The sequence below is a fragment of the Myotis myotis genome, unplaced genomic scaffold, assembly GCF_014108235.1.
Source record: "Myotis myotis isolate mMyoMyo1 unplaced genomic scaffold, mMyoMyo1.p scaffold_m19_p_9, whole genome shotgun sequence".
In the NCBI taxonomy this organism is placed as follows: Eukaryota; Metazoa; Chordata; class Mammalia; order Chiroptera; family Vespertilionidae; genus Myotis; species Myotis myotis.
The window spans coordinates 50,263,658-50,282,165 of NW_023416401.1; the positions used below are offsets into that span (position 1 = coordinate 50,263,658).

Consider the following 18,508-nt stretch of genomic DNA (forward strand, 5'->3'; position numbering starts at 1 on the left):
GATGTGCATAATTCTACAACTGATCTTCAGTGGCCAAAGAAAATAGGAAAAACACTATATAAGGCCATTACAGAAGCTTTTCTCTTAAGAGCAGACTGGACAAAGATTGAAAATTGCAAATAAAACAAAGATAAATAAATAGGAGGCTTTCTAAAAATAGAAGTAAACTTTCAAAAAATATTCTAGGGTAGATCCAACAGCCAAAATAAAGATAATCTTCTCTGATCTGACATTACAATTAAAGAAAAAAGGTAGAAAAATGCAACTTACACTCATCTCGGAACCTTGGTTCTGCGTTAGGCCCAACTCTCCCAAATGTTTTTATGATCTCTATATGCAAAGAATATTGGTCTTGATACTGAGGATCTTCCAGGAAAGAAGCCAACTGCATTTTCACTCTTTCTAGCAACTTAAAAAGTGGATATGTACAGTCATTTTATGGAACATTAAAAATTGAGTAGAAAGATACACATTAAACATGGCTTGCAGCATCAAATATTTTATATCAACATGGCAGTAGAAATTTGAAATTAAGTACTTATTTAGTCTTGACTCAGAAAAGGTTTTACATTTTATGCCTGATTCCTCATTTTTTGTTTTAGAAAATAAAAACTATTACCTGAAAAATGGTTAAAACAAATAAAAAGATCCCACAATATTTAGAAAAAAGAGATAAGTAATATTTTGTATCTAAATTATAATTCTTAAAACAAATCACAGTGTAAGTTACCCAATTATTCACCTTCCGAAAGCAATGAGTCATTAATGACTTACATCTTACTCACATTTCCCTAAAAGACGTTTTTATTTTAGGATTTAAGAACATGTTGAAATTCGGCCAAAACTGCAAGCTTGGCAGAATGATGTACTTTTTAAAATGTGCTTCACCAGTGAAATATATAAATGAAGAATGAAAAACAGTTTTTCATAACTTACAAAGATGTTTAATTTTTGTTATAACAAAATCTACATGACAAGGAAATCTTACAAAATAGTTTTTCTTTTTTGGTAAATGTCTATTAGATGGAAAATCTTTTTTACATTTAAGTGGCAAAGTAATATGCCCACAAATCATTCATCTTCTAATCCTATAGGGTTTTTCATTTATATAAAGACATGTCAAATTTCATAATAAAGAATGAAATTGTGATCCTAATTTTGAGAAGTGTCTCACAGTTAATGTGGTAGATAAAACCTAACAAAGTTGAAATTAAAACATAAGTTTCTAAATTAAAATAAAATGTGAGGGAGGAGCCTGTGGTAGTGTGGAGCAGGCAAGACAGAGCGTTGTCATATGAAGTGTGCCGCAACGAGGTACCAGTCTACTATAACTTGCAGCAAGACATCAATGACATAGTCAGGAGCATACACATGCCCTCTAGCCTCCACTTGTGGCACAAGATAGGATTGTGTTCCTAAAATTATCTGACAAAGTAGTCTTCACATCTGTACAAACTGGCAAGCAGGAATTTATGCAGGCTGTCTAGAATCTAGTACAGGGGTGGGCAAACTTTTTGACTCGAGGGCCACAATGGGTTCTTAAACTGGACCGGAGGGCCGGAACAAAAGCATGGATGGAGTGTTTGTGTGAACTAATATAAATTCAAAGTAAACATCATTACATAAAAGGGTACGGTCTTTTTTTTGTTTTTTAGTTTTATTCATTTCAAACGGGCCGATCCGGCCCACGGGCTGTAGTTTGCCCACGGCTGATCTAGTGGATAACAGAAAGCTTTGGAACTAGATGTGGTTTGAAGGATTATCCAAAACTGCAATACCTAACATCTGAGAGTTGGTTTATACTTAATTTTCTAATTGAGAAGAAAGACTAGAGATTTCCTAAGGATATGATAATATACTTTGGGCAGACTATTATGTTTTGAAATACTGAGATCCTCCTCTGGCCACACTAAGAAATAAAATGAAATGTATGATGCTCCCTGTCCCCAGCCCCAACCAGGTACATGTATGATAATGTGTTATCATCACCTCACCCCGATATAGACAGAAATAAATTTCAAACATTTCCTACCTCTCTTTGAATAACTGTTTCCATAATAGTGCCAAAGGCTGGAATTGTGGCAATCCTAACGGAGCTGTTAGAATGCAAAGAGAAAGAAACTGAAGCTTTCTTTGAGATGAATGACTATTATTAAAATGTATATCAAAGTAAGTACAATGTAAATATACTGTATTAAATCTCTAGCAATGACAAATTAAAATTTAAAAAGGCAGACCAAGAAGAATGCTCAAAAAGGCAGACAGGATAACTTAAGGTCGCAGTCTGTGAAACTCACAATTCAGGATCACTGGACAAGGTAACAAGGGCCGGAGCAACCCGCTTGTCAACTAACGCTTCACTCATGCCTCGTAGAGTCAGCTGTAAACCAGTCAACATGCAATAAAAAATGGTTTGGTAAACTGGAATGAGAACTGGGTTAGCTGTGACTGAGGATGGGCAGGCAGACTGATTGGCCTTTCTTGGTTTAGTCACCCACTCGAGCATTAAATGTTAAGCCTTTGGTTCATGCCACTATACTTACTGGTAACAATATATTAGTGAGATTAGCAGAGCATCCCTTCTTGGCTTGGAAGAAATAGTCCATCAGCATTTTTAAGTTTTGGAAATATTGAGAACTACTACTAATATATATTTTTAAATAAATGGCCTCCAAATTAAGCTTACTGTGAAAGTTGACCTAAAGATACATAAATATCTTAAATATAATAAAGTTTAATCAATAAGTGTACTCCAATATTGTTATTTTAAAGAGATAAGTATATTCTTCAAAGACTTTAAAAGCTGATGGTTACTTCTTGACAGGCGCATTTTGAAAAGGATGCTGAATGTAAAAGGCAGGGACCACACTTACATTTCAGGGTCACTGGAGAGAGTAATGAGAGCAGGAACAACCCTCTGAGCTACCAGAGTTTCATTCACCCCCTTCACCAACAGCTGATTGGTCAGCGCAGGGGGTATTCACAGGTGATGCATGTTAAGAGCAAACACAATGCCACGGGAGGAGGAAAGGAATAACCAAGAGAAAGAGAGAAAACACAAAAGCAAAAACAAAATTAGAAGCTAAGCAAATATTGCTACTAGAGTGCTTTATAAAGGCAGAGAATGCTTAGGAGGAAAATAAAGCTTAAATAGCCTGGCAGTCCACAAGAACAGAGTTTGTCACCAACTCAATAGCAGTTTGTACTTATTGGTAAAATAGTCTATGCAATTTCCATGTTCAATTAAAATGCATTTTTTTTAAAAAGCTTTACTTAAAAAAAAAGCTAAAAAGAAGACACATACTGGGTTCTATGGTTAAAATTATTTAAGTAAATCTGGTGTGACTTTATTATGACCAATAAAGTACAAACTGCACTGTTTTCAAACAAAACTCAAATGGCTAGCAGCCACCACTAAATTGCTTCTGATTGTTCTATAGCAAGTTTAAAATCGCATAGGGGAATCCCCAACTTTTTACATCACATAGCTTATAGATAGATATAACATAACCTAGTGGAAAGAATGACATGTGGGAAAAAGACCTGGGTTCAGACTCTAGCTCTCCACTTATTAGCCATGTGGCCTTGGATATATTAGAATGTAATCTCTTGAAACTCAAGTTTTCTCATCTGAAAATGGTGATACTGTCATCTACCTTAAAGGACAGTTATGCTACTAATTACAAATAATCTACCTAAATATTGTGTAAGACAAAGACTAAGCATTCAAGAAACATGAGGTTACTTTTTATGAGTACTCCAAGGATATAAGCTTTGTAATATATTAGGAAAATATTATTAAATTAAAAAAATTTTATTGTATGGTGATGGATGAAAACTAGACTTTCGGTGGTGAGCATGGTACCTAAGATGTCAATTTATAGTTTTGCACACCTGAAACTTATATGATGTTATAAACCAATGTTACCACAATAAACAAATATTTAAAAAAACAAAAAAATATTTGACTGGTTCAAGTAGTTTTCTGTTTTGTATTTATCTAAAAGCTCAAGTAAATAAATTACTGAAATTTATTAGTTTAGTAGAAAAGGGCAATATTCTAATTCTCAATTTCAGAATGTAAACACAAATTAATGCTAAATGCTAACCAATCTGTTCTCTGGTAGTAGAACTAGTCCTCCTGGAAGATAAAAGATGTCATGGAATTTTTAGTAACAAAAGCCAAACACTGTGTGCACATGTTAACACATTCCTCCTACACAACACATCAGAGGGAGCAAAGCTCCCTTTATGTGAAGGTTCTTAATTTTACAATAATCTGTTATATTTAACAACTGATTCACTTTAGAATCTACTTCAACATTCTGAAATGATTTTTATTAAAAAAATCCATGAATAATTAGACAGCAATTAAATGACATAACGTTTTTTACTACTTTAAACATTAATGATATCAAGTACAAAGAAATATCAAAAAGAAGTTCAAATACTGTTAAATAAAGCTCTTATCTCTATCATTTTATAAATAAGTAGCTTAGATTTGAATCAGTAGGTTGTATGTTAAAATGTCTGCTACCTTGTGCTAGCCAAAAAACATTAATAAAAAAAGATAATCTAGGGACAAGTTAATTTTTTATTGCTCTGGAGTTTTTAAGTCTAATTCCTTGTCCAGCTAGAATACCAGAAAGCAAAATTTAAGAGCTATGAATTATTACACATTTTACATACAATATCTCATTTGATCTTTAAACCTGATGAGATAAGTACAGCTATTATCAATGTTTTAACAGATGAAGAAATGAGCCTTGGAGAAATTAACTAACCTGTCGAGGGTTTTAGAAGTGAACTAGAAAATGGACTCAGTCACATCTGTCTTAAAGCCCATGCCTTCTGTGAGTTGTAGTCCAATGTTACATGCTAATTTTCTTATGATTGATATAAGAAATAGTTATATGCAGTTCTTTCTGCATCTTTTGGGAAATCCATTATGTCACACTGGGAGTCACATGATAAAGTCACCTTGTAAATCAATTTCAATAATAATTTGCTACTTAAAAGAGTAATATACTGCCTTTTATTTAACGACTAGAGGCCTGGTGCACAAATTCGTGCATCAGTGGGGTCCCTCAGCCTGGCCTGCGGGATTGGGCTGAAACTGGCTCTCCAATATCCCCCAAGAGATCCCGGATTGCGAGAGAGCACAGGCCAGGTCGAGGGACTCCACCAGTGCACAATTGGGGCTGGAGAGGGACATGGGAGGTTGGTCAGCCGGGGAGGGACCACGGGAGGGCTCCAGGGTGTGTCCAGCCCGTCTCGCCCAATCCCAATCAGCCAGACCCCAACAGCAAGCTAACTGACCGGTCGGAGCATCTGCTCCCTGGTGGTCAGTGCACTGCATAGCGATTGGTCGACCAGTCGACTGTCTGCCCCCTGGTGGTCAGTACATGTCATAGCAAGCGAATGAGTGGCCTTAGCATATAATTGGCATATTATGCTTTGATTGGTTGAATGGACGACCAGACACTTAGCATATTAGGCTTTTATTATATAGGATGAGAATACATGACTGAGCCCTAGCTGGTTTTGCTCAGTGGATAGAGCGTCGGCCTTCGGACTAAAGGGTCCCATGTTAGATTCTGGTCAAGGGCACATGCCCGGGCTGTGGGCTTGATCCCCAATAGGGGGTGTGCAGGAGGCAGCCAATCAATGATTCTCTCTCATCATTGATGTTTCTATTTCTCCTCCCTCTCCTTTCCTTTCTGAAATCAATAAAAACATAATAATAATAATAAAAAAAAAGAATACATGACTGACTGGATTTTCCCTTTCTGTTCTGCATCTGAAAACTCAAGCTAAATTTAGTGTTCAATTTCACTAAAGTATCTCATATTACGTTCCTGGTATATAATTTCTTGCCTTCTTTTCTATAGTTTCTGATCTCACATTAAAAATTTTTTATTTTTATTTTAGGTGTCCTGTTTTTATGTTTTTAATTTAAATTAACTTATTTTTTTGTGGGGGAGCAGGCATAATTATAAACTATTAGTATCAAAACAAATCTTATAAATATACTTATTCCTTCAATACAATTTAGTTTAAAGTACAGATTATTGACAAAAAGTAACCATGACTTTTACTAGCATGCTCAGTGAAAATTTTTTTGTCATAAATGAATTTGAAAAAATATTATAATAAATCTCTCAAATTAGACTTAGAAGCTCATAATCAACCCGAGAGAACACTGAAAACTGCTTAAGCATAGGTATAGTTTACAACCAGCACTGATAGCAAACACAGAAAATGAAAACCTGACAAAAGCCACATATAAGAAATAAGGTAGAAAAAAGTTCAAACACAAATAAAATGGGAGGATGCTTCATTTTATTTAAATTATCTCTGCTTAAATGATTTGCTTCACCAGTGTATACATACATTTTTAGAAACAAATGGTTTAAAAGCAATAGTTTCTACAGTCTAAGAATAAAATCCTATGAAGAGCATATATTAAAGTAATAGCTCTTCATTTAAAGGAGGGGCTTTTTTTTTTCTTTCTTTTGTGGGAAAGAAGGAATTAAAGACTTTTTTTCATGGTAATTACTCTTTTTCAGCATACTAAATAATAAAAAATTATATACACCCCAAAGGAACTTATACTAGACATCAAACCGAATTTTCAATTTGACATTAACCATGACAAAGAATACTTGATTATAGTTTTTTTTTAAATTAAATATGAGTAATAACTGAGGGAGTGACTGAGGGAGTAACATGGACAGAGAATTTTCAACTTCCAGATAACAATAAACTTTTCTTTGAATTCCACAAATCTATTTTACATATTTAAGTTTCAAAAATTATACATTTTAAATATATCAGAGCTCTATCCTTCAATTGCAATGTATCTTAAATTGTGGAAAATTCTAAAATTCAGGAAGAATTGAATTATCCATTTTTCTTATGGAAATAAATGCTTTCAGACATTTTAAAATCACATGCATATTTGAGAAACTTTAGTTGGGATAAATATGCTCCCTAAACTACTATATTATTGTGTGAATAGCATAAATTAAAAAACAAACAATAATGATTAACACATTTATTAAGCTCTCATTATGTGTCAGGCACTGTTTTAAAGGCTTTACAAGTATTAATTCTTAATATTAATAAAAATCCTTTGGGATATTTATTATCATCATCTTTATTTTGTAGATGAGGAAACTGAGGCACAGAGAAGTTTGAACTTGCGACTAAGTGGCAGAGACAGACACTGAACCCAGGCAGTCTGGCTCTATGGCAAGACTCAATAGCAATAAGAAATACTCTAAACCAATTTCAGTGCTAAAATACCAGTTCTAGATATATGTATATTTTTAGGCAATGGCATATTTCCTCTATGATGGGTACAAAAGATAGGTACTTCAATTTTCATAGTTAACTTGGGTAGGTGGCAATTTAAGAAAATCTAGTTAAATTACATGAACAGTCTTTTCTCTCTTATAAATCTGTGGGCTGATAATCTATAGGGATGCTATTCTGGATATGATATGTGAGGGAATAGTGGAGTAAGAATAATCAATAAAACAAATATTTCCATAACTACATTAATAATTTTTTTAATGCTACTCACAAATACAACTATATTTTACAACTTTAAAAATATATTGCTTCAGTTTATTTTAGCAGCCCCATAACTCAGTAAACAGAGTGGTTAGAAAGATTTACATAGGATGGCAATTAAAATACGATTTAAAAGAAAGTTCAAGAAACGGAATGGACATTTAAAAATAACATCCACATTCTTAAATATATCAAAGCTAAATTTCTGCCCCATCACACAGTACACAACTAGACACTATTCAATACCATAAAACACACAGCAACATAACACGGTATGCAAAGCCATTTTTGTTTAAACATTCCCTTCTCCCTCTTCTAGAGAAAATCATTATAATCTGAACCAAGAGAAGCATTTGTTTACATACCTCAAACATTCTAGCAGCAGTACACCTCACAAGTGCTGAAGTATGGACAACACCATACCACAAAACCGTTAACAATAACTCATGGTAGGCTGGATTTGCACTGAAAGAAAAGAAACCAATGTTAAAAAAAGAGCCACAGTGCCTTATGGGGTGTACTGAAAAATATTACATTTATAAGGAGTATTAATAATAAAATATTGGTAAAACATGGCATATAGTTTAATGTGTTACATCTAAGATTCTTTAAAAAAGGACATCAGCCTATAAAACTACAAACTTCCAGCATACTCAAAAATTATACTTTTAGCTTCTCTATGCTAAAATTATTATAGAAATTTCAACTCTTTAATAGCATAAAAGTTAAAATTATAAAAAGATAAAGAAAAATAAAATTTACCTATGAGATAAAAAAGAAAGGATGCCAGACTAAGAGTCAGATGGGCACTTTACAGCCTCTGTAGATCTAACTATCTATATCAAAATTAGAGAAGCAATACATGTCCTATCTATGTCATATGGTTGCTGTAAGATCAAATAACATCAACTCAAATCATCTATACGGAATGGCAAGCTTTCTGTGAAACCCATCACAATGCAAGACAGTATTAATAAATGTATAAGCCTGTTTTCAGTGAAGACTGGATTAACACTGTTTTAGCAATAGATGATGTGAGTATGAGTGGGACTCGGCAATAAAATGGAACAGAAATAGGAGCCTAATGACCTGGCTTTCACTTGGGGCTCCTTTTTCAGTTTTGGAAAAACAAAATTTTCTTTAAATCTGTATTTGATTTTATTTCTCAAAATGCTTTAAAGAAAACATAAGTCTGTGCCCTTTCCCCACACTTTTATTATAATGTATTATTTACAAAATATTAAGAATATGAAAATATGCAAAAACAAAATACAAAAAATCTTGTCTCAAAACCAAGAGAGCTGATGTGTATACCAATCTTTTTAGACCAAAAATATATATTCCATAAATCCAATATAAAAATTGTATATGGCTCTTAAAAAACTGTAAGCTATTATTTTTACCCAAGTTCCACAAAAGAAGCTTTCAGGCTATCAAGAGGAGCATGAGACAATGAAAGCAGGGTCATTACATCTTCTAAGAATCCAACTAACAGTTTCCTGTCTTCTTCCTACAGAGGAAAAAGGCTGATAATGAATTTCCAAGCAATCAAGTACAATTAAAACCATAATTTACTATCTCTCATTAGAAAAATTTACCAAATAAGGGGAAAATATCCTAATTTGGAAGCATTTTAATTAAAAGTATTTATTAAGCATATCTATAATCACAGTGCTAGGAAGACAAAGACTACCTTACTTCAAAGATTTAGATCTGTGCTGTCCAATATGGTAGCCACCCACCATATGTGATTATTCATATTTAAATTTAAATTAAAAAATAAGTGAGAGAAGAAATTCAGTGATTTAGCTGCACTGGCTACAACTCAAGTGCTTAATAGCCACATGTGGCTAGCAACTACCTTATTGGGCAGCTGAGATATAGAATAGTTCCATCACTGCAGAAAGTTTTATTACACAATCTGGGTTTAGAACATAAAAAGGTATATTCTCTCATTAAAATTTATTTTTCCAATCTTAGTTCCCGTTAATTTTAGCTCTAAATAATTAAATACAAACTACTAAAACAGCTACCCCCTAATAGTAGAAAATTGATTTGCAAGAAATTTTATTTGCAACATCTTAGTGGTGAGAAACTGCATGCTTGATGAAATACAGACAATTGTGTTCTGAAAACAAATAGTTGCGCCCTTGATTGAAAAATAACCCATATTTTTTTAAGCTTTCTTTAACGAACTATTATTTTAATAATCAGAAAATATTTGTCTTTTTTTCTTACACAGCACTATATTAATAAATATATTTTTTAAAAGCAAGTCTGCTAAACAAGGAATGTTAAAAAAAACACACAACTCTGTTAAGTTAAGCTGAATCTGAAAGGAAAGGGAATTTGACATTCTATCAGAAAATATATAATAAATTAAAGTCAAGTTTTTTGTCATTAGGGATACCATTTTTTTTGTCATTAGGGATATAATAAATTAACAATAAACAGCTTCCAGAGGAAGACTGGATTATCACCTACGGTTTTTTTCTACACAGTAAGACAAATTTAGAATGAGGTAGTGATAAAGAATCAACAATAGTAATGATCAGCATGAATAAAGGATGGATGTAACAGTTTTAGATCACGACAGTCTACTTAGTGAAAAGTTTAAACTGACAAATCAGCATTAGAGCAACAATGAAATAGTGATTTCACCCATTTTTAGTTGCCTATGTCAGTGGTCAACAAACTGCGGCTCTCGAGCCACATGCGGCTCTTTGGCCCCTTGAGTGTGGCTCTTCCACAAAATACCACATGCGGGCGTGCACCTACAGTTCGATTGAAACTTTGTGGCCCCTGCGCAGAAGTCGGTATTTTGTGGAAGAGCTACACTCAAGGGGCCAAAGAGCCGCATGTGGCTCGCGAGCCACAGTTTGCCGACCACTGGCCTATGTCAAGCAAAAAGTATACATAAATTGGTTAAATGAACTGAAAGAAGTTAAGTGTGAAATGAGAGCTATGAACTACAATTCTAAGTGAGCATGGATTTTTTTATTTAAAATTTACTACAATCCTATTTCTCATTTTTGAAAGTTCAAAACAAGATATACTGCTTATGTAATTGATTCAAAATAGATAGTTTTTGTTAACCAAAGCAAAAGGGCAATGATTTACCCTAACAGAAAATTTTGTTTAGTAACAAAAATATTAACTGCTGTTATGTGCTTCCTAAAACAAGTAACACTGGCAATCTATGATAGCTACCTCAATACATTTTTTTTTTTAATCAAACTAAGAAGTTATCTCTTCAGATATTTGGACTTCACATAGTGACTCAAAAGATATATCCTTATTCATTTATTCAACAAATCTACTGAGGGCCTACCCTGAGGCAAACCTTGTACTTGGTACTTTATTATGCTTTAAAACACTATTTGTGGTCAAAATCAACATACAAACTTGCAGGGGTTAAACAAGAGAGAGAAAAATATTGACATCACACTTGTTATTATGCTGGAACAGCTTCTAAAATTAAACAGAAAGGAGAATGGTATTTGTACTATTGTGCCTGGCATGTGTTAGGACTAAATCTCTATGAATTTAAGAACAGCAAGAGAGACCATATTATGAGGTAGTCTAAGAACTAGTGTAGAAAAGGAAAGTTTAAAAGAATACTGGCCAGCTGGCGTGGCTCAGTGGTTGAGTGTGGACCTATGAACCAGGAGGTCACAGTCAGGGTTCAATTCCAGTCAGGGCACATGCCCAGGTTGTGGGCTTGATGCAAGAGGCAGCCGATCCATGATTCTCCCACATCATTGATGTTTCTCTCTCTCTTTCTCTCTCTCTCTCCCTCTCCATTCCTCTCTCTAATAAAAAAAAAAAAATACTGTGCTACTTTAACAGAACTGGAGCTTCTATTGCAAGGTATTGTGCGGATAATGTAGAACTATATTTTAATATTATAAAATGGTTCATATCTGTTTTGGAAGAAGGGTGTAATAAATATACATTGCTGTACTTTGAATTCAAAAGGCAAAATAAATGTTATTAAAAAATGAAAGAAAATTCAGGAAAACAGGTTTTCCTTTCTGATTCTCACATTCTAATTTCCAAAAAAAGCTTTTATCCTGAGTCAATATTTTCATCTTACTAGTGGAACTTGCCTCACACTTAAAAATGACTGATATGCCTTAGTACACATCATGTGTCTGTTATTAACGTAAAATAATGTTAAGTAGTCTGTTATATTGGTGACTACCAATGAACCACACCTTCTGGTTCATGTCCTTGTTTAGGTCTCTCCTCTAAATCTGGGCTGGGCTGATACTTGCTTTAACCAATCCTATATAATAAAAGGCCAGCGACCATAACGGCATAATGACCAGAACGACCAATCGACCAGTGGCTATGAGATGCATTGATCACCTCTTGGTCCCTTACCCCAGCCCACAGTCTCCAATCGCTGGATGGCCAATGGGGAACCATGGAGAACCAGGGTGGGTGGCGGCGGGGCGGGACTGGGGACTGGCAAGCAGGCAGAAGGCAGACCTCTTGGTCCCTCCCGCTGGCCCGCAGGCTCTGATTACTAGATGGCAAACAGGGAACCACGGAGAACCAGGATGGGCAGCGGTGGGGCAGGACTGGGGACTGCTAAGCAGGCAGAAGATGGGCCTGATTGCAGGCTAGGCCTAAGAACCCTACCCGCGCATGATTTCGTGCGCTGGGCCTCTAGTAGAATATAGTAGTAGTGATGTACTAATTCTAGGCCCAAGACTTAGCCTAGCAGATTCTTTTGTACTCTTGGGAGTCCTGAGCCACCATGCAATAAGTCTGGCCCTGCTGTTCCAGAGGCCCCATGGAGAGAAATAGGCCCTATGATTACAAGGAGACTGATCAGCCACCCTAGCTGAGCCCCCTGCCAACCAACCAGTTGAAAGCAGAAACATGAGTGACCACCAGCAGGACCAGCAGAAAAGATACCTAGCTGAGCAAATAAATGTGCCAGAATAACCCATTGTTTTGGGATAATTTATTATGCAGTAATAATTAAGAAAAATAAAGTATGATTAAAAAGTACTTTGCACCCTGGCTGGTGTGCTTAGTGGTTAGAGTTGCCTGTGCACTGAACGGTCTTGGGTTTGATGCCCCGTCAAGAGCACGTACTTCAGTTGTGGGTTCACTCCCCACCCCCTGGTCGGGGCATGTGTGGGAGGCAACCAATTGATGTGTTTCTCACATTGATATTTCTCTCTCTCTCTCTCTCTCTCTCTCTCTCTCTCTCTCTCTCTCTCTACCAGCAACTCCTTCCTTCCCTCCTACTATCTCTGAAAGTAATGGAAAAATATCCCCAGGTGAGGATTAACAAAAAAAAAAAAAGTACTTTGCTAGAACAATATAAATGAACAAACAAAACGGAAACAGACTCATAGATATAGAGAAAAGATTAATGGTTGCCAGAGGGGAGGGCAGGATTATGAGCCTGGGTGGAAAGGGTGAAGGGATTGAGAAGTACAGATTGATAGTTACAAAATAGTCATGGAGATGTAAAGTACAGCATAGGGAATGTAGTCAATAATGTAATAACTATGTATGGTGTCAGGTGGGTACTGTAAATATCAGCAGAACATTTGTAAAGTATATGACTGTCTAACCAATATGTTGTTTACCTGAAACTAATACAAAAAATAATGAATGTAAACTTTAATTGAAAAAAAAATTTTAAGAATAAAAAATAAAATGTATAAAAAAAGTACTTTGCTAAAAATGATGATAGTACAGTATTCTGTAGCATTTTGTAGTTTGCTTTACCTAACATGTACTTTGTTATGAAAAATTCATTATAAAAGAGAAGGAAACTGCTAAATAAGTGCAATCTAACATTTCTAACAAAGTATCAAGAAGAACACATTCTCTAAATTTATTTATTCAATGGAGATTTTACTCAGAGACTTATTCAAATATGCTCTCCTACTATAAATAATAAATCGAATAAAATGAATAAATGCTTTGTTTTCCTTTATGGGTAACATTTTCATGTATACACATTAAAAAGACATAATATTAGGTAACTAGTAGAAAGTACTTCTACATTTTCCAGTAAAAGGATTTTTGCCCTTACCTGAATATAACACGTAAGAACTCCTGTTGCATAAATGGGGACAGTGGCTTTAGTGAGGACCCCATTTCCAGCTGAGGAATCTAAAATTATGAAAATAATTTTTAAAATTCTAGTATATTTTAAATGCAAAGCAAAAAGTCACAATGTTAATTATATTTAAATTTACAACTGGTTACAAGGCTTACAAATAAATATTATCATTACTTTGAAAAATAATTTTGATTAAAACATATTTACAGGGAGTTATAAAAATATAATGTACTACTTTTTACAGAGCCATTAGCATAAACATTTTTGATAGATGGGGAAAAATTTTAATAACCAAAATGAGATGCTATACTCATTTCCATAATCAGAGTTTTCTTTAAGAAACTCCCAACTGTTTATATAAACAGTTCTTCATAAATTTGTAGGCTTTCAAACTGTAGTATTCAATGAAATGTACAGGCACTCAGCTTAAAGGAGGCACCTTCATGTATATTATTTAATCTGCTTCTAGATATGAGGTACTACCTAGTATCTAGTACTAGTCTAGTTCCAGAGCCCCTCCTGCATCCTCTAGCAGTGGTTCTCAACCTTCTGGCCCTTAAATACAGTTCCTCATGTTGTGAACCAACCATAAAATTATTTTCGTTGCTACTTCATAACTGTAATGTTGCTACTGTTATGAATCGTAATGTAAATATCTGATATGCAGGATAATCTTAGGTGACCCCTGTGAAAGGGCCGTTCGACCGCCAAAGGGGTCATGACCCACAGGTTGAGAACCACTGCGTCTATAGGGATTTTCAGCCAGGAGTCAGGCTAATTAAAGCAGGGGAAACAGAGAATCATTCAACCACAGGAGAATGCCTTGTGACTCCTGGAAAGTGAGATTTTTTTTAAAATGTAGCACCTGTAGATGATTTCAAAAGAAAGGTTCCAGAGGTGATATGACAGTTACTATTTATAATACCAATAGCTTGCTCTTGCTTATTGATCTTTAGGCACCGTTTTGAATGTTTTTATTTGCTTTTATGTACTAAAAATATTTTTATTACTTTTTCCCCTATTTTTATATGGTTTTAAATTCTCTTCAGAAACAAACTGAGTTGAAAAGCTGTCTTACTTGACTTCCTTAAAGGAATTTTAGCAAAAAAGGAAGTTCCAAATTCATATCAACTAGTATTTGACATTTATTTATTATCTTGGTAAGAATAATTTTTTTCTTTAAGGGAATATTGACATTGCTTGAATAAGACTATGGTAGTTTAGAGGTAAATCTGAGGCTAGGAATATAAATTGAATTCATAGGTATGCACTGTATATACAGGAGTTAGTAACCCACTTCTTATGTAAACAGCTAAACACCCATAGATAACTAATAATTATAAAAGCTGGGAGTTTCTAAAACATGTAAATATTCTTCATTAATTTATCATCAGAATTAATAGTTAACTAAAAGATAATACCAACTATCAGTGATTTTCAACCAGTATGCCACAAAAAAATTTTAAGACAGCAATACCTGACTATTTGGTCAGGGGCACTGACCTCTTTTACTTAGACTGTCAAATGAAAAAAATGACAACAGCCAACACAACAATAGCCGAGATCTTGTATGAATGAATCAAAATTACACCTATTTTTTTTGTCAGACTGGCAAAAAATATATATTTTTAGGTTTGCTGCAGAATTTTAGTAATTAGTTTATATGTGCTATAAGATGAAACAGTTGGAAACCCTGGATGATGTGGCTCAGTTGGTTGAGCATTGTTTGGTCCACTGAAAGGTCGCTGGTTTGATTCCCTGTCAGGGTACATGTCTCGGTTGTGGACTTGATCCCCAGTAGAGGGTGTGCAAGAGGCAGCTGATTGATGTTTCTCTCATTCCCTCTCCCTTCCTATCTAAAATAATACAAATTTTTTTTTTTAAAGGTGGAAAACTGCTGATGTGTACATTCAAAAAAAGGGGAGGAGCACTATACTATTCATATTTTTTCCCTAACATTTTCCATAATTTATTCCTAAAAACTAGAAAAATATATAGGGATGTGAGATCCACACATGAACAAGTTCTTAGGCCAACAATGCTATAACTAGACTTAAGACAGGTGAGTTGAAAACTATCAACAGAAGGGCTGGAGCTACCCATTTAAGCCTGTGGTTTCTTTAAAATCTCCGATTAATTTCACTAGCACCTCATGAGGAGGATATTAAATGTCACACAGTTGTAAATGGAAGAGCTCCATACTACAAATTTTCCTTTTCAATTGTACTAGATAGTTCATTTATACAATTTGCATATAATAAATATAGTACTTTTCATGAATAAAGAGACCCAATTGTTTTTAAAAGTAATAACAAACTTACCAATGTTTTCTTCAGATAGTCTTAGAATCTCCTGGAACTGAGGTTTTACCTAAGCAATCCAAAGAAAAGATCCAAAAAAGTCTCAGGTTCATGGACCAGTCGATGAGTAAATAAATGAAATGTTTAATACTACTATATATTTATTTATTTTGCTTTATAGACCATTGAGTCAAGTGTTCAGAAATGTAATCATTTTTAAGAGATTTAGGATAAAAGAAGAGTCAGGTTACTAAAAATAATACTTTAAGAGATAAATATTTATAAAATCAATTCAGGTCAGCAAGTATTTTCTGAAGAACCTTTAGTTTACTTCACTAAATTAATTCCCAAGATGATTTTAAATGCTTGAAATTACCACCTCCTAAAACTGAACCTGATGATAGAAGGGCTTTTTAGGTAGCTATTATATGATCAAAATTATTGAACAAAACATTTGCTGTATTTAGAAGGAATGAAAAGGAGATTGCATTCATTCAAGATATGCAACAAGTAACATATTCATCATGTGATATCCATCTGTTGAAATTAGTCTTTTATTTAAAATTCCTTAAAATTTAAACATCAAATACTGAATTTCACTTAAATATTTTAAGTTAGAACTAATGATTGTTTCAATATTTTATTATTAACATCATCACAGATTTCAGTTTTCAGGTCACTGAGGTCAATCTCTTTCTGGTAAGTGCTAAAGTAGACTCTTACTTGCTTTTGTTAAAAAAAAAAAAAAATAGTAGCTACTTCTTTTAGAGATGCCAAATAATTTTTGTCACTATTGATAATAGTAAAATCAAATTATATTTGATAATTAGATTTTAGTGAAAAATATAAAATAATCTTGTTTATTCTACAGAAACATCAAGGTCTGGTTTTCCCCTCTTATTGGCAGGTCAATCATTCATTTACATATTCAAGTTAAATTGAGTTGAAGACCCCATTTAAAGATTAATCTACAGTTCTATAAATGAAAAGATACTGAAGCAATTTCCTCATTTCACATATGAAAAGACTAAGCCCAGACAAATTATTATAGGTCACAAACATAACAGGGACATAACTCATTTTCTGAATTTCATCCAGTCAACTATAGCAAACTGTTTTTGCTTTAAATGTTTCAGAAATGAGAGATTTAATAGGAAAGAGCTGCACGAAATTCTTACCTTTTAAATGTCTTGATTAACATTTGATTATAGCTACTACATATTTTTGTTTTTATTAGGTCTCTAAAGAACTTGCTTAACAACATTCCACGAAGACTAATGGATTAACAGGATTAAAGAAGAAATTGATATCTAAGGACATGGATATTTTAATACCTAAAACTACAAAATAACCTGGATAAACAAATGTGACAAAAGTTACTTTTGCTAGTGACTGAAAACTGCAGCATTTATCTCAAGTTTCCATGCTAGCCTTAGAGCTGGTATCCACAAAGTAAGTCTTCTATATAAGGTGCTTTGGTTCTACAGTCACCTGAGGTTTTGACTAAAGTGTACTGAGCAAATAATTGCTTTCAATATCTGAGGTAGATCAGAAGCATATTCAAAGGATTGGTACTTTCTATGCTGAAACAGTGAGTAGATGTTCTATCCAAATCTGGATACAAACTAAGTTTAGGCTAAATCATCTTCTGAAAATCAGATATAAAGATAAGAATATTACGGACTAGAATTTTATTTTTGCTATCATAATTTTCTAAGATATTAAAAGATAAATTAGAATAAAGGAAGGGCTCATGCTCTTATTTACTCTGTTATAGCATTAATTAACACATTACATTTTTATGGATCTTGCATATAAGAAAATATGGAATACAAGTTTTTACCTTAGTGTTTGTAAAAATTTTGCCAAATGTCCGGCAAAGGCGCCAGAAAAATCTGGAGAATTCATGGACACAGGCAGTTGAAGTAACATTAATTTTGCCAACTATTTCTATAAGTTGTGGCAACCTGAATATGAAAGGAAAGAAAAATAGGCAGGGGATACATATAAATTACTGTTTCCTTGCCAATTTCTGAAACAATGCAATCTTATAACTTCTTATGTTTTGGTTTTCATAGACAGTAAAGTTGGAAAACAAAGGAGTTGTTTGAGACCCTATGAAAAGGTCTTAAGTTTTCATTCTACTCAATAAACTTCTTAAAATAAATTTTAACCGCTTGTCATAAAATATATGGAACTCTGGTAGAATTCTGAATATGAAGTTAATGAGACTCGAATCAATGAATTTTGATGCTTTATACAAGAAGTTGGCTATTGTGGCATCCAGTTTAGCCTCAAAAATGAGAAGTCTGGATATAGTTTAAAATCCATCATCACCATTAATCAACAAGGCCAGAAGACAGATTCTTTTGACATAACACAGCAGCACTATCTTTGTAGATAAATCACTACACATCCAGTGGTGTAAATCTCCTCTCCTAAACAAGTTTACCAGAGATGCTGTCAAGTTAGATTTTGTTCTATTTATTTTATATTTTGTTATATCTTCTATAACAAAAGGGCCAAGCTAAATATA

The 18,508-nt window shown here is 33.9% G+C and overlaps 1 protein-coding gene across 8 annotated transcripts in view; it reads right to left on the minus strand.

Moving 5' to 3' along the window:
* The window catches only part of RELCH (RAB11 binding and LisH domain, coiled-coil and HEAT repeat containing), a 96,785-nt gene that overhangs the window by 15,119 nt on the left and 63,158 nt on the right, over positions 1-18,508 (minus strand). For 3 of the 8 annotated variants that reach the window (XM_036321553.1, XM_036321551.1, XM_036321556.1), the window contains 8 exons: positions 17,816-17,939; positions 15,994-16,042; positions 13,643-13,722; positions 8,982-9,088; positions 7,944-8,043; positions 2,874-2,956; positions 2,033-2,096; positions 271-409 (listed from right to left, as the gene is read on the minus strand). In XM_036321553.1, the coding sequence (XP_036177446.1) occupies positions 271-409; positions 2,033-2,096; positions 2,874-2,956; positions 7,944-8,043; positions 8,982-9,088; positions 13,643-13,722; positions 15,994-16,042; positions 17,816-17,939 (746 nt within the window). Of the gene's footprint in view, positions 1-270; positions 410-2,032; positions 2,097-2,297; positions 2,381-2,873; positions 2,957-4,117; positions 4,142-7,943; positions 8,044-8,981; positions 9,089-13,642; positions 13,723-15,993; positions 16,043-17,815; positions 17,940-18,508 lie in introns of those variants that run through there. The other 5 variants (XM_036321552.1, XR_004969877.1, XR_004969878.1 and 2 more) reach the window with 5 other exon arrangements.